Source organism: Scyliorhinus torazame, chromosome 12 (assembly GCF_047496885.1).
Source record: "Scyliorhinus torazame isolate Kashiwa2021f chromosome 12, sScyTor2.1, whole genome shotgun sequence".
Classification (NCBI taxonomy): Eukaryota; Metazoa; Chordata; class Chondrichthyes; order Carcharhiniformes; family Scyliorhinidae; genus Scyliorhinus; species Scyliorhinus torazame.
Window position 1 is genome coordinate 149,054,625 of NC_092718.1, and position 12,219 is coordinate 149,066,843.

At 50.6% G+C, this 12,219-nt stretch overlaps 1 protein-coding gene across 1 annotated transcript in view; it reads right to left on the reverse strand.

The window, feature by feature from the left end:
- Positions 1-3,648, reverse strand: part of ube2g1a (ubiquitin-conjugating enzyme E2G 1a (UBC7 homolog, yeast)) — a 133,501-nt gene extending 129,853 nt beyond the window's left edge. Inside the window, exon 1 of the mRNA XM_072469162.1 lies at positions 3,446-3,648. Within this exon, the coding sequence (XP_072325263.1) occupies positions 3,446-3,491 (46 nt within the window). The 5' untranslated portion in view covers positions 3,492-3,648. The remainder of the gene's footprint in view (positions 1-3,445) is intronic.
- Positions 3,649-12,219: the final 8,571 nt, after the last annotated feature.

The following is a 12,219-nucleotide window of genomic DNA, read 5'->3' on the forward strand; positions in this document are numbered from 1 at the left end:
ATTATTATTAGATTCCAGTAATGCCACAACATCTAATGTTAAACTAAAAAATGGCAGGACTAATAAGCTATCTCTTAGCCTTCTTAAAATAATGGAGTGACATTAGCATTTTGCAATCCAAAGGGGACAATTCCTAAATAGGTATACGAGTTTTGGAAGATAGCTACTAATGCATCCAAAATTTTCTAGCCTGCTTCCTCCAATACCTTGGGGCGGAAGCCATCAGATCCTTAAAATTTGTCTATCTGCGACAGTAGTCTCTAGACCAACTGGGGACCAGTTTAGCTCAGTTGGCTGGACAGCTCGTTCGTGATGTAGAATGAGGCCAATAGTGCGCGTTCAATTCCTGTACCGGATGAGGTTATTCATGAAGGCTCTGCCTTCTCAATTGTGTACCTCACCTGAGATGTGGTGGTCATCAAGATAAATCACCACCAGTCAGCTTTTTCCCTCAAAGGGAAAGTAGCCTATTGTGATCTGGGACAATGGCCATTTTACTTTTAACTTCGCTAGAACATCATGTTTTAATAAAATTTAGTGAATCAAGTTAGTGCCTGCCCTGGAATTATTTTCCTTCGAAACTCAACCTCTATGAAGGCAGATACAAAGTAGCTATTTAGCAAGTCTACAATTTCCTTAATTACCGCCTTTCCCTTAAATATAGTAAAAGTGTTGTTTTTAGAATCCGCAAACTTTTTCTCACCTTTCCTCTTGTAGCTCTAACCATCGTTGTTTCTCCTAGTCCATGAATTCTCTACTGCTTTTTGCCAGTATACAAGGTAGAGTAAATTTACGGGGCTAACTGAGCATGAACAATATTTCCTGAACCATTTCAGTGCCCCACAGATGGTAAAGTTCTGAATTTGAATGGCAGGTTCTCCTGCAGCCCTCACCTCTGAAAGAAATGGGTGATTTTATGCAATATGGCTTGCAACTGATGATTACACGAATGATAAACTTAAACCAGATGGAAATAAAAATAAAACTAGACCCACACAACTTCAGTTTAATTTTGTGAGTACCTTGGTTCATTCATAGCACCCTCACTGGAAGACAGATGGCTGAGAATTTAAGGCTCATAAATATCCAACCCTACTTGGTATAATGTGCAGTGCTTACTGGCACAGATCCACCTGGATAGGCATATAGTAGAAATCCTATACTAATACTGGGCGGCACGGTAGCACAGTTGCTTCACAGCTCCAGGATCCCAGGTTCGAGTCCGGTTTGGGTCACTGTCTGTGCAGGTTAGGTGGATTGGCCCCTAGTGCCCAAAAAGGTTAGGTGGGGTTACTGGGATCGGGTGGAGGTATGGGTTTAGGTAGGGTGCTCTTTTCAAGGGCCGGTGCAGACTCGATAGACTGAATGGTATCCTTCTGCACTGTAAATTCTAAGTAATATTAAAAAGGGAAGCTAGTTTTCTTGGTACTCTACTAACTTTGTCCCCCCAAAAATGAGTTACTCGTTACTTAGAATGGTGCGTTTTAGGTTGTCTCTCTGCATTCTTCCTACCAAAATGGAATAATTTCACACTTCTCTGTATTAAATTTAATTTAACACCCATTCCATCAACTTGTGTAGTTTTAAGGTTCTCCACTTCATGGTCCCCGTTTTATAGCATTCAATTTTGAAACTGTACCCTGTACACAAAGGTCAATATATATTATATATCAGGGAGAGAGGGGTCCTAACATCAAACTCCATTACACATCTCATCAGAAAAGGATAGAAGGTGAATCACATCATAACAATTGCTTCACAGCTCCAGGGTCCCAAGTTCAATTCTGGCTTGGGTCACTGTCTGTGCGGAGTCTGCACATCCTCCCAGTGTGTGCATGGGTTTCCTCCGGGTGCTTCGGTTTCCTCCCACAGTCCAAAGATGTGCAGGTTAGGTGGATTGGCCATGACAAATTGCCCTTAGTGTTGGGTGGGGTTACTGGGTTATGGGGATGGGGTGGAGGTGTTGACCTTGGGTAGGGTGCTCTTTCTAAGAGCCGGTGCAGACTCGATGGGCCAAATGGCCTCCTTCTGCACTGTAAATTCTATGATAATTCTATTCTATGACATCACATTAGGTAATGACTCCTTTTGATTTCTACGCTTTTGCTGTTTTCACTTCACTTAGGAACTTAGAATTCAACCCATCCTTATCAGAGGAGTTTCTATTCAAAAGTACCAGCCTCTCCAAACAGGCGCCGGAATGTGGCGACTAGGGGCTTTTCACAGTAACTTCATTTGAAGCCTACTTGTGACAATCAGCGATTTTCATTTCAAGTACTTAAAGGGTTGGCAGGGCTCTATCAATTTATTGTGAGACTGGCAACATCCTCCATTTGGTGAAGACAAATCTAAAACACTCATGCCTCCATAAGATAATATCCATTTGGTTCATAACCAGCCCACATTCTTCTTTCGACTCTCCTGTTACTATGTATATGACATATCTGGAATGTCACTTCCAGCCTATTCCATGTCTGGAGTACAATCTTCAGCACAACACTGAGGAAATGCTACATTGCCATCTATCAGAGGAGACCAAAAGATCCAACCACCTAGTCAGGCACTATTTAAAGATCAGTATCCTGACCAACATTCTGTGCCAGAATCCCAGGACTGATCCCATATATTCAACAACAAGCAGGGCAGGACTCCAGCATACCAGAGATAAAGCAATGTTCTAATAATCCAAAGCCAGACATTTGTATTATTTACCATGAACACAAAATGTACCCAGTCAGGAGAGAGTGATATGTGGCATGTCGGGGGAGAATACTAAATACAAATTAAAACTCCCATTGAGGAAAGAGACATCGAGCCAACCCGTCTCGTATGTGAATGTAATAGTAGCTAAAATAGTTTGAGCCGGTGCGAATTGATAACGAACGAATTTTTAAAGATCTGACCCGGCATTTTACGTACGGATAGTTTTAAAAAGCAAACTGGTGCATCACTGCGCCGATGTATTTTGGGAATAGGAGGACGCTGGAGAGGAAAGAAATGGGGACGGTGGGGAAGAGAAAGGAACTGGGGGCAACAATAGAGGCAGAGCTCAGGACAGCACGGCCGGGAGCTGACATGCTGGGCGCCAGGCGCAAGCCGGTCCTTGGGGGGGGGGGGGGGGGGCAGTGGGAGAGCGAATAACGGGGGGGCGGGGGGGGGGCAGTGTAGAGACGACGGACGAAATAAACAGAAGAACCGTAACCGGACAAAGAAACCGGGCCTGTGGCTTCAAACAGTAGGCGGGAGCTAAAGAACCCCGGGAGAGTCGGCGCTTAAAGCGGGCCGAGAATAAACGGGGGAGGGGGGCAGAGTTGCTGAGGCGCCGATTGTGCAACGACCGACCGCCGCCATCGAGGGGGGGGGGGGGAGGGATCCCGGTGACGGCGAACCGGGGTGGGGGGGGGGGGGGCCTTCCCCTACCGATCATGTCTCTTTCCCTTTTTACCTGCCAGCTGCCTTCGGAGTAAGAGTGCCGACTGCGGCTCTGTCATGTTCAGCGGGCCGTGAAGCGCACAAAGGCCGTCGTTGTTTCTTTGTCTCCCTCTCTCTCCGTCTGTCTGGGTCTGTGGCGATCGGCGCCGACACGCACCAGCTCCCGCCGCTTCGCTTTCTCCTCAACTTTCAGCTGGGCCGGCCTGCCCCGCGCATGCGCACTCGGCCCGGCCCGCCGCGCAACCGAATCTGATGGCGGGCGGAGGGGAGGAGACAAGCCCCGCCTCCTACCCAGTCCTCCTCCCGATTGGTGGGCTCGCCGAACCCCGCCTCCCTCCCCGTCCGATTGGTGGACTGGCGTGCGCCGGGCGGCCGCGGTTGGCGGAGCCGCGTGTCAGACACCCGGGCTGCTCTCCCGCTCCCCGCCCGAGCCTTGTGCGTCAAGTGCGGTTGAGGCGGGCTCCTCCTCCCTCTCCAAATTTGGTCGGGAACGCTAAGCGCTCTGCAGATTGGTAGCGCAAATTTGTTTCCTAAATTAATTGCCAAGTGCAGCAGCGAGTACCCCCCCCCCCCCCCACCTCTTGCACCGTTGCTGACGAAATATGACCTGGCCTCCGATTAAGATGCATTGTGAAGCGCTTGGATGTTAACATCTGGCTGACTTATTCAGCGTTAACCGCTGCAAATCTTTCCACGTGCCTCCCTGCTACAGAAAGCAGTGACATCTTTGTTGGTGAACAGGGGAAGCACTCTGGAACCAATTGATTGGCATCTTACCCAGTGAGGGCATCAAACCCATGCCCCCCAAAAAATCACACATTTCCTGTTCTGATGGAACGAAGGAGGTTGAGGGGCGACCTGATAGAGGTATACAAAATTATGAGGGGCATAGACAGAGTGGATAGTCAGAGGCTTTTCCCCAGGGTAGAGGGGTCAATTACTAGGGGGCATAGGTTTAAGGTGAGAGGGGCAAGGTTTAGAGTAGATGTACGAGGCAAGTTTTTTACGCAGAGGGTAGTGTGTGCCTGGAACTCGCTACCGGAGGAGGTGGTGGAAGCAGGGACGATAGGGACATTTAAGGGGCATCTTGACAAATATATGAATAGGATGGGAATAGAAGGATACGGACCCAGGAAGTGTAGAAGATTGTAGTTTAGTCGGGCAGTATGGTCGGCACGGGCTTGGAGGGCCGAAGGGCCTGTTCCTGTGCTGTACATTTCTTTGTTTGTCTTGCGACAGTAACTCCACCCGTATTCCCCCCATTTCTTTTGTTAATGAAAGTGACATGCCATCCATGAACACACGATGAGTGGTGAAGGTAACTGAAGCTTTAATAAACTAAACAGAAAGCCTCCTGGCCTCGGATCCCGAACTGAGGCAGCGGCGGAGACGAGCCACCTTTATACCGAGCCCGAGGGGAGGAGGAGCCAGCAGGCAGTAGTTTACCACATTACATATAATACAGTGGCAGTTTACCACAATGCACAGATTATATACTACAGTGGTTCGGAGCCAGCAGGGACAAGCACAGGCATGTAACAGTACAACAGTACAATACAATGCAGTGGTTTACCACATTCCCCCCCTGTTAAAAATATAGTCCAGCGGGGGTGAATTGGACTTAAAGATTAAGTCTGTCGGGGGGGCCTTGACCTTCCGCCGTGATCGCCTCAGTCCCGGCTGTGGTGTGGGCACCGGTGTTGAGACCTGCGTGTCCGGAAGCGTGTCGTCCTCTTCTTCACCCAGTAGTTGAGTCGGTGGAGGGGGGGGGGGGCGGTGTGTGGGTGGGGGTGGTGGCGATGGCCGCCGGTGGGCCTGCGGGTGCCAGACCTTGAAGTAGCTGGGTAGTGGTGGAGGGAGACTGTGTAGGATCGGGGGTGGTGGTGATGGTCGCTGGGGAACCTGCAGGTGCCAAATCCCGGAGTGAGACTGTGTCCTGTCGCCCGTCATGATGTGCCAAGGAGGCATATTGTGGATTGGCATGGAGGAGCATGACCTTCTCGATGAGGGGATCTGCTTTATGGCTCCTCGCATGCTTCCGGAGGCGGACGGACCCTGGGACTGTCAGCCAGGACGGAAGCAAGACCCCGGAGGTGGACTTCCTGGGGAAGGCAAATATACGCTCGTGAGGGGTCTCGTTGGTGGCAGTGCACAGGAGCGACCGGATGGAGTGGAGTGCATCGGAGAGGACCTCCTGCAGCGGGAGACTGGGAGACTTCTAGACCGTAGGGCCAGGAGGACAGCCTTCCAGACCGTCGCGTTCTCCCTCTCCACCTGTCTGTTACCCCGGGGGTTGTAGCTGGTCGTCCTGCTGGAGGTGATGCCCTTGGTAAGCAGGAACTGACACAACCCGTTGCTCATGAAGGAGGAACCCCGATCGCTATGAATGTAGGTGGGGAACCGGAACAAGGTGAAAAGACTGTGCAGGGCCTTGATGACGGTGGCAGAAGTCATGTCAGGGCATGGGATGGCAAAGGGGAATCTTGAGTATTTGTCAACAATGTTGAGGAAGTATACGTTACAGTCAGTGGAGGGGAGGGGTCCTTTGAAATTGATGCTGAGGCGCTCAAAGGGGCGAGAGGCCTTTACCAGGTGCGCTCTGTCTGGCCGATAGAAGTGCGGTTTGCACTCCGCGCAGACCTGGCAGTCCCTGGTCACGTTCCTGACCTCCTCGATGGAGTAGGGCAGGTTGCGAGCCTTGATAAAGTGAAAAAAACGGGTGACCCCCGGGTGACAGAGGTCATTGTGGAGGACCCGGAGTTAGTCCACTTGTGCGCTGGCACATGTACCGCTCAGATGGGGCATCTGGGGGCTCATTGAGCTTCCCAGGTCGGTACAAGATATCGTAGTTGTAGGTGGAGAGCTCGATCCTCCACCTCAGAATCTTGTCGTTCTTGATTTTGCCCCGCTGTGTATTGTAAAGCATGAAGGCAACCGACCGTTGGTCAGTGAGGAGAGTGAATCGCCTGCCGGCCAGGTAATGCCTCCAATGTCGCACAGCTTCTACAATGATTTGGGCTTCCTTATTGACAGAGGAGTGTCGAATTTCAGAGGCATGGAAGGTACGGGAGAAGAAAGCCACGGGCCTGCCCGCCTGGTTGAAGGTAGCGGCCAGAGCAAAGTCCGACGCATCGCTCTCTGCCTGGAACGGAATGGACTCGTCCACAGCGTGCATCGCGGCTTTGGCAATATCTGCCTTGATGCGGTTGAAGGCCAGGTGGGCCTCAGCCGTCAGGGGCAAAACAGTGGATTTAATAAGTGGACAGGCCTTGTCCGCATAATTTGGGACCCACTGGGCATAGTACGAGAAGAGCCCCAGGCATCTCTTCATGGCCTTGGGGCAGTGGGGGAGGGGGAGCTCCAGGAGGGGGCGCATGCAGTCGGGGTTGGGCCCTAGGACTCTGTTTTCCACAACGTAGCCAAGGATGGCTAGGCGGGTTGTGCGGAAAACGCATTTTTCCTTATTATAGGTGAGGTTCAGGAGTTTAGCGGTGTAGAGGAAGTGCCGGAGGTTTTCGTCATTGTCCTGCTGGTCATGGCCTCAGATGGTGACATTTTCTAAGTACGGGAACGTGGCCCGCAGCCCGTACTGGTCAACCATTCGGTCCATTTCTCGTTGGAAGACTGAGACCCCATTAGTGACGCCGAAGGGAACCCTGAGGAAGTGGTAGAGGCGGCCATCTGCCTCGAAGGCAGTGTATTGGCGGTCCTCCGGGCGGATAGGGAGCTGGTGGTACGCGGACTTCAAGTCAACTGTGGAGAAGACTCAATACTGCGCAATCTGATTGACCATGTCAGATATGCGGGGGAGGGGGTTTGCATCGAGCTGCGTGTACCGGTTGATGGTCTGACCGTAGTCGATGACCATCCGGTGCTTCTCCCCAGTCTTGACGATGACCACTTGGGCTGTCCAGGGGCTGGTACTAGCCTCAATGATCCCCTCTTGTAGTAGTTGCTGGACCTCCAACCTGATAAAGGCCCTGTCCCGGGCACTGTATCGTCTGCTCCTAGTGGCAACGGGCTTACAGTCCGGGGTGAGGTTAGCGAAGAGCGAGGATGGGGTGACTTTAAGGGTCGTGAGGCTACAGACGGTGAGGGGGGGGGGGGGGGGGGGGGCAGGGGTCCACCAAACTTTAAAGTAAGGCTTTGGAGGTGGCACTGGAAGTCGAGCCCCAGTAATAGGGCAGCGCAGAGATGGGGAAGGACGTAGAGTTTAAAGTTAGTGTACTCTACGCCTCGTACGGTAAGGGCCGTGACACAGTACCCCCGGATTGCTACACAATGTGTTCTTGAAGCCAGGGAGATTTTCTGGGTCGCGGGTAAAATTGGGAGGGAGCAGCACCTTACCGTATCTGTGTGTATGAAGCTGTCTGTGCTGGAGTCGAAAAGGCAGGCCGTCTCGTGCCCGTTGATCCGGACGGTCATCGTAGATTTTGTGAGGTGATAAGGCCGAGGCTGGTCGAGCGTGGTGGAGGCGAAATTCGGAAGGTGATGGGTAGGCCGGTCGGAAGTAGCAGTGGCCAGCGTACGACGGGGTGAGCAGGGCTGGAGGCTGCGGAATGGTCCCAGGATGGCGGCCCCCATGGGTCGCGCGTGGCGGATGGCATCGGGGATGGCGTCAAAGATGGCGACCCCCATGCATCGCGCATGGTGGGTGGAGTGCAAGATGGCGTCAAAGATGACGGCGCCCACGGGTCGCACATGGCGGGTGGCGTGGCAGCTGGGGGCGGCCCCGACAGGCAGCAGGCAGCGCTGTTGGGCCTAGGAGTTTTCGGGAGAGATCGGGCCTGGCAGGGTTTCGCAAAGTGGCCCTTCCTCCCACACCCGTTGCAAGTTGCGTTCCGTGCAGGGCAGCGTTGTCTGGGATGCTTACCATGGCCGCAAAAGTAGCACTTCGGGCTTCCGGTGTTGACGGGCTGCTGCGCAGCAGAGGCTTGCGCCGCACTCCAGTCGGGTGATGGCAGCACCCACGAGGTCCACAAGGGTGCCGCGCGGTCGGAGGTGTAGGCCTCCATGTTCTGGAAGGCCACCTCCAGTGAGTTTGAGAGCTGCACTGTCTCTGGGAGGCCGAGTGTACCTCCTTCTAGCAATCGCTGGTGGATGTAGTTCGATTTCATACCTGCGACATAAGCGTCCCTGACCAACAGCTCCGCATGTTGGGTAGCCGATACCGCCTGGCAGTCACAGTTCCGGCAGAGTACCCGCAAGGCACGCAGGAATTCTGCTAGTGATTCCCCAGGGCGTTGTCGTCTCGTGGCTAGCATACACTTTGTTTACAAACTTTACATAGTGTCCCTTCAGCAGCATTATCGCCTCCGTATACGAGGGGCATCCCTGATGCGAAGAAAGACTTGCGGGCTCACCCGTGCCTGGAGGATCTGCTTACTTTGGAGGTCGGTGAACTCTTCGGTGAAGGACCCGAGGTATGCTTCGAAGCAGCTTAGCCAGTGCTCGAATATTGCAGTGGCACCAGCTGCCTGTGGGTCCAGCTCCAGGCGATAAGGCTTGAGTGATGAATTCATCTTAGAGGTTTAGTTTATTAAATTGATATGCCATCAATGAACACATGACGAGTGGTGAATGTAACTGAAGCTTTAATAAACTAAACAGAAAGCCTCCTGGCCTCGGATCCCGAACTGAGGCAGCGGCGGAGACTAGCCACCTTTATACCGAGCCAGCAGGCAGTAGCTTACCACATTACATATAATACAGTGGCAGTTTACCACAATACACAGATTATATACTACAGTGGTTTGGAGCCAGCAGGGACAAGCCCAGGCATGTCATAGATTATCATAGAATTTACAGTGCAGAAGGAGGCCATTCAGCCCATCGAGTCTGCACCGGCTTTTGGAAAGAGCACCCTACCCAAGGTCAACACCTCCATCCTATCCCCATAACCCAGTAACCCCACCCAACACTAAAGGCAATCCTGGACACTAAGGGCAATTTATCATGGACAATCCACCTAACCTGCACATCTTTGGACTGTGGGAGGAAACCGGAGCACCCGGAGGAAACCCACGCACACACGGGGAGGATGTGCAGACTCCGCACAGACAGTGACCCAAGCCGGAATCGAACCTGGGACCCTGGAGCTGTGAAGCAATTATGCTGTCCACAATGCTACCGTGCTGCCCCAGTACAACAGTACAATGGTTTACCACAGAAAGGAAAGTGACCATAGTCCCAGATGGCCACAGGCTACTTTTCCCTTTCAGGGCAAGAGCTAACTGGTGGTGATTTAACCCGAGGACCACCACACCTCAGGCAATGGGCAATGTTGAGAAGGCAGGGCCTTCATGAATAACCTCAGCCAATATGGAGATTGAACCCGCACTGTTGGCCTCGCTCTGCATCATAGACCAGCTGTCCAGCCAACTGAAGTAAATACATTGCTGGCCAATGGCCCCTTCAACCCCACAGTGCTTAATAATAATCTGTTTATTGTCACAAGTAGGCTTACATTAACACTGCAATGAAGTTACTGTGAAAAGCCCCTGGTCGCCACAGTCTGGCTCCTGTTCGGGTACCTCAGTTGGTACAGGAATTGAACCCGTGCTGCTGGCCTTGTTCTGCATCACAAACCAGCTGTCTAGCCCACTGAGCTAAACTGGTCTACCTATGCCAGTGCTTATGCCAGTGCTTGCAACTGTAACGTTTGGTGTGGCGTTACTGGAACCTGCAGGAATTAATCTACAGGACGCCACTGCATTAGACCTGGGAGATAATTTATAGGCTGATGAAGAAGTCTTTGAACTCTTTCATTTACAGATGCTGAGATGGCAAAAAAGGCTATTTGACTTAAAGCCACCGCAACAAGAAACATGAGATCAGCTGATGAAGAGTTTGTTTGCTTTCCAATTGGCAAAATAATGTCTGCTATGAGCACTGATGTTGGTGACCCATGTCTAGTTTGGGGATGGGTGATGGGTTCTTGTGATGAAATTTCCTCCGATACGCCCAAACAATGTTGGCAACACTAGGTGGCATGAATCCTTTACAGCTTGTCCCAAGCTTCCCTTGCAGTTAGTCCAGATTGATGCAAGGGAAAGGAAAGCTACTTTTACACCTTCTACTACACTCAGTCGTTAGGACTAGAATTGAATTAATAAAGATTTAGAAATGTGTTTCCTGCTTATTCTCCTTCCTAAGAATGAGCAGGATTCAAAATATTTATAATATGAGAACAGCAAAGGAAATCTTAAAGTGCATCAGGTATAATGAATTACTTTTGGAATGCAGATATTGCAGGCAGAAAGGGCAGTAAGTTTGCAAATGGAAAGTTGTCACTTAAACTGCAAGCTGTGTTTAATAGAGATGCAACGTTGGGCAGAGGTCTTAGTGCCCTGTCTAACCACTAGAATAGATCCATTAATTACAGAAGTATTATAGCAAGAAGGAGGCCATTCGGCCCATTGTGCCTGTGCCAGCTCTGTGAGTAAGGAATTTACCTAGTGCCATTCCGCCACCTTCACCCTGCAATGCTGCTCATTCTTCTTATTCAAATAATAATCCAATTCCCTCTTAAATGCCTGGATTGAACTTGCCTCCACACTGTCAGGGAGCTCATTCCAGATCCTAACCACTAGCTGGATTAAAAAGTTCCTCCTCATGGCCACATTGCTTCTTTTGCCAATTACCTTAAGCTCTTATTTTCAATCCTCCACCAGAGAGAAGAGTTTGTCCCCATCTATTCTGTCCAGACCCCTCATGATTTTGAATACCTCTAACAAATCTCCTCTCAGCCTTCTTTTCTACCAGGAAATGAGTCCCTGCTTCTCTAATCGATCTTCGTAACTGAAGTCACTCATCCCTGGAACCATTCTCGTGAATCTTTCCTGAACTCTCTCAAAAGGTTCATGTCTGGTTTAGCACAGTGGCTTGTAATGCAGAATTCCCGGGTTCAATTCCCGTACCGGCCTCCCCAAACAGGCGCCGGAATGTGGCGACTAGGGGCTTTTCACAGTAACTTCATTGAACCTACTTGTGACAATAAGTGATTATTATTATTAAAGTGTGATGTACAGAACTGGAAAGTGCAGTTGGTCTGAGCCAATGTTTTATACAAGTCCAACATAACCTTCTTGCTCTTGTATTCCACCTCCTTATTAATCATAGATAGAATCATAGAATCATAGAAGTTTACAGCATGGAAACAGGCCCTTCGGCCCAACCAGTCCATGCCGCCCAGTTTTTTACCATTAAGCTAGTCCCAGATGCCCGCACTTGGCCCATAACCCTCTATACCCATCTTACCCATGTAACAATCTAAATGCTTTTTGAAAGACACAATTGTACCCGCTTCTACTACTACCTCTGGCAGCCCATTCCAGACACTCACTACCCTCTGAGTGAAGAAATTGCCCCTCTGGGCCCTTCTGAATCTCTCCCCTCTCACCTTAAACCTATGCCCTCTAGTTTTAGACTCCCCTACCTTTGGGAAAAGATGTTGACTATCTACCTTATCTATGCCCCTCATTATTTTATAGACCTCTATAAGATCACCCCTAAGCCTCCTACGCTCCAGGGAAAAAAGTCCCAGTCTATCCAGCCTCTCCTTATAACTCAAACCATCAAGTCCCGGCAACATCCTAGTAAATCTTTTCTGCACTCTTTCTAGTTTAATAATATCCTTTCTATAATAGGGTGACCAGAACTGCACACAGTATTCCAAGTGTGGCCGTACCAATGTCTTGTACAACTTCAACAAGACGTCCCAACTCCTATATTCAATGTTCTGACCAATGAAACCAAGCATGCCGAATGCCTTCTTCACCACCCTGT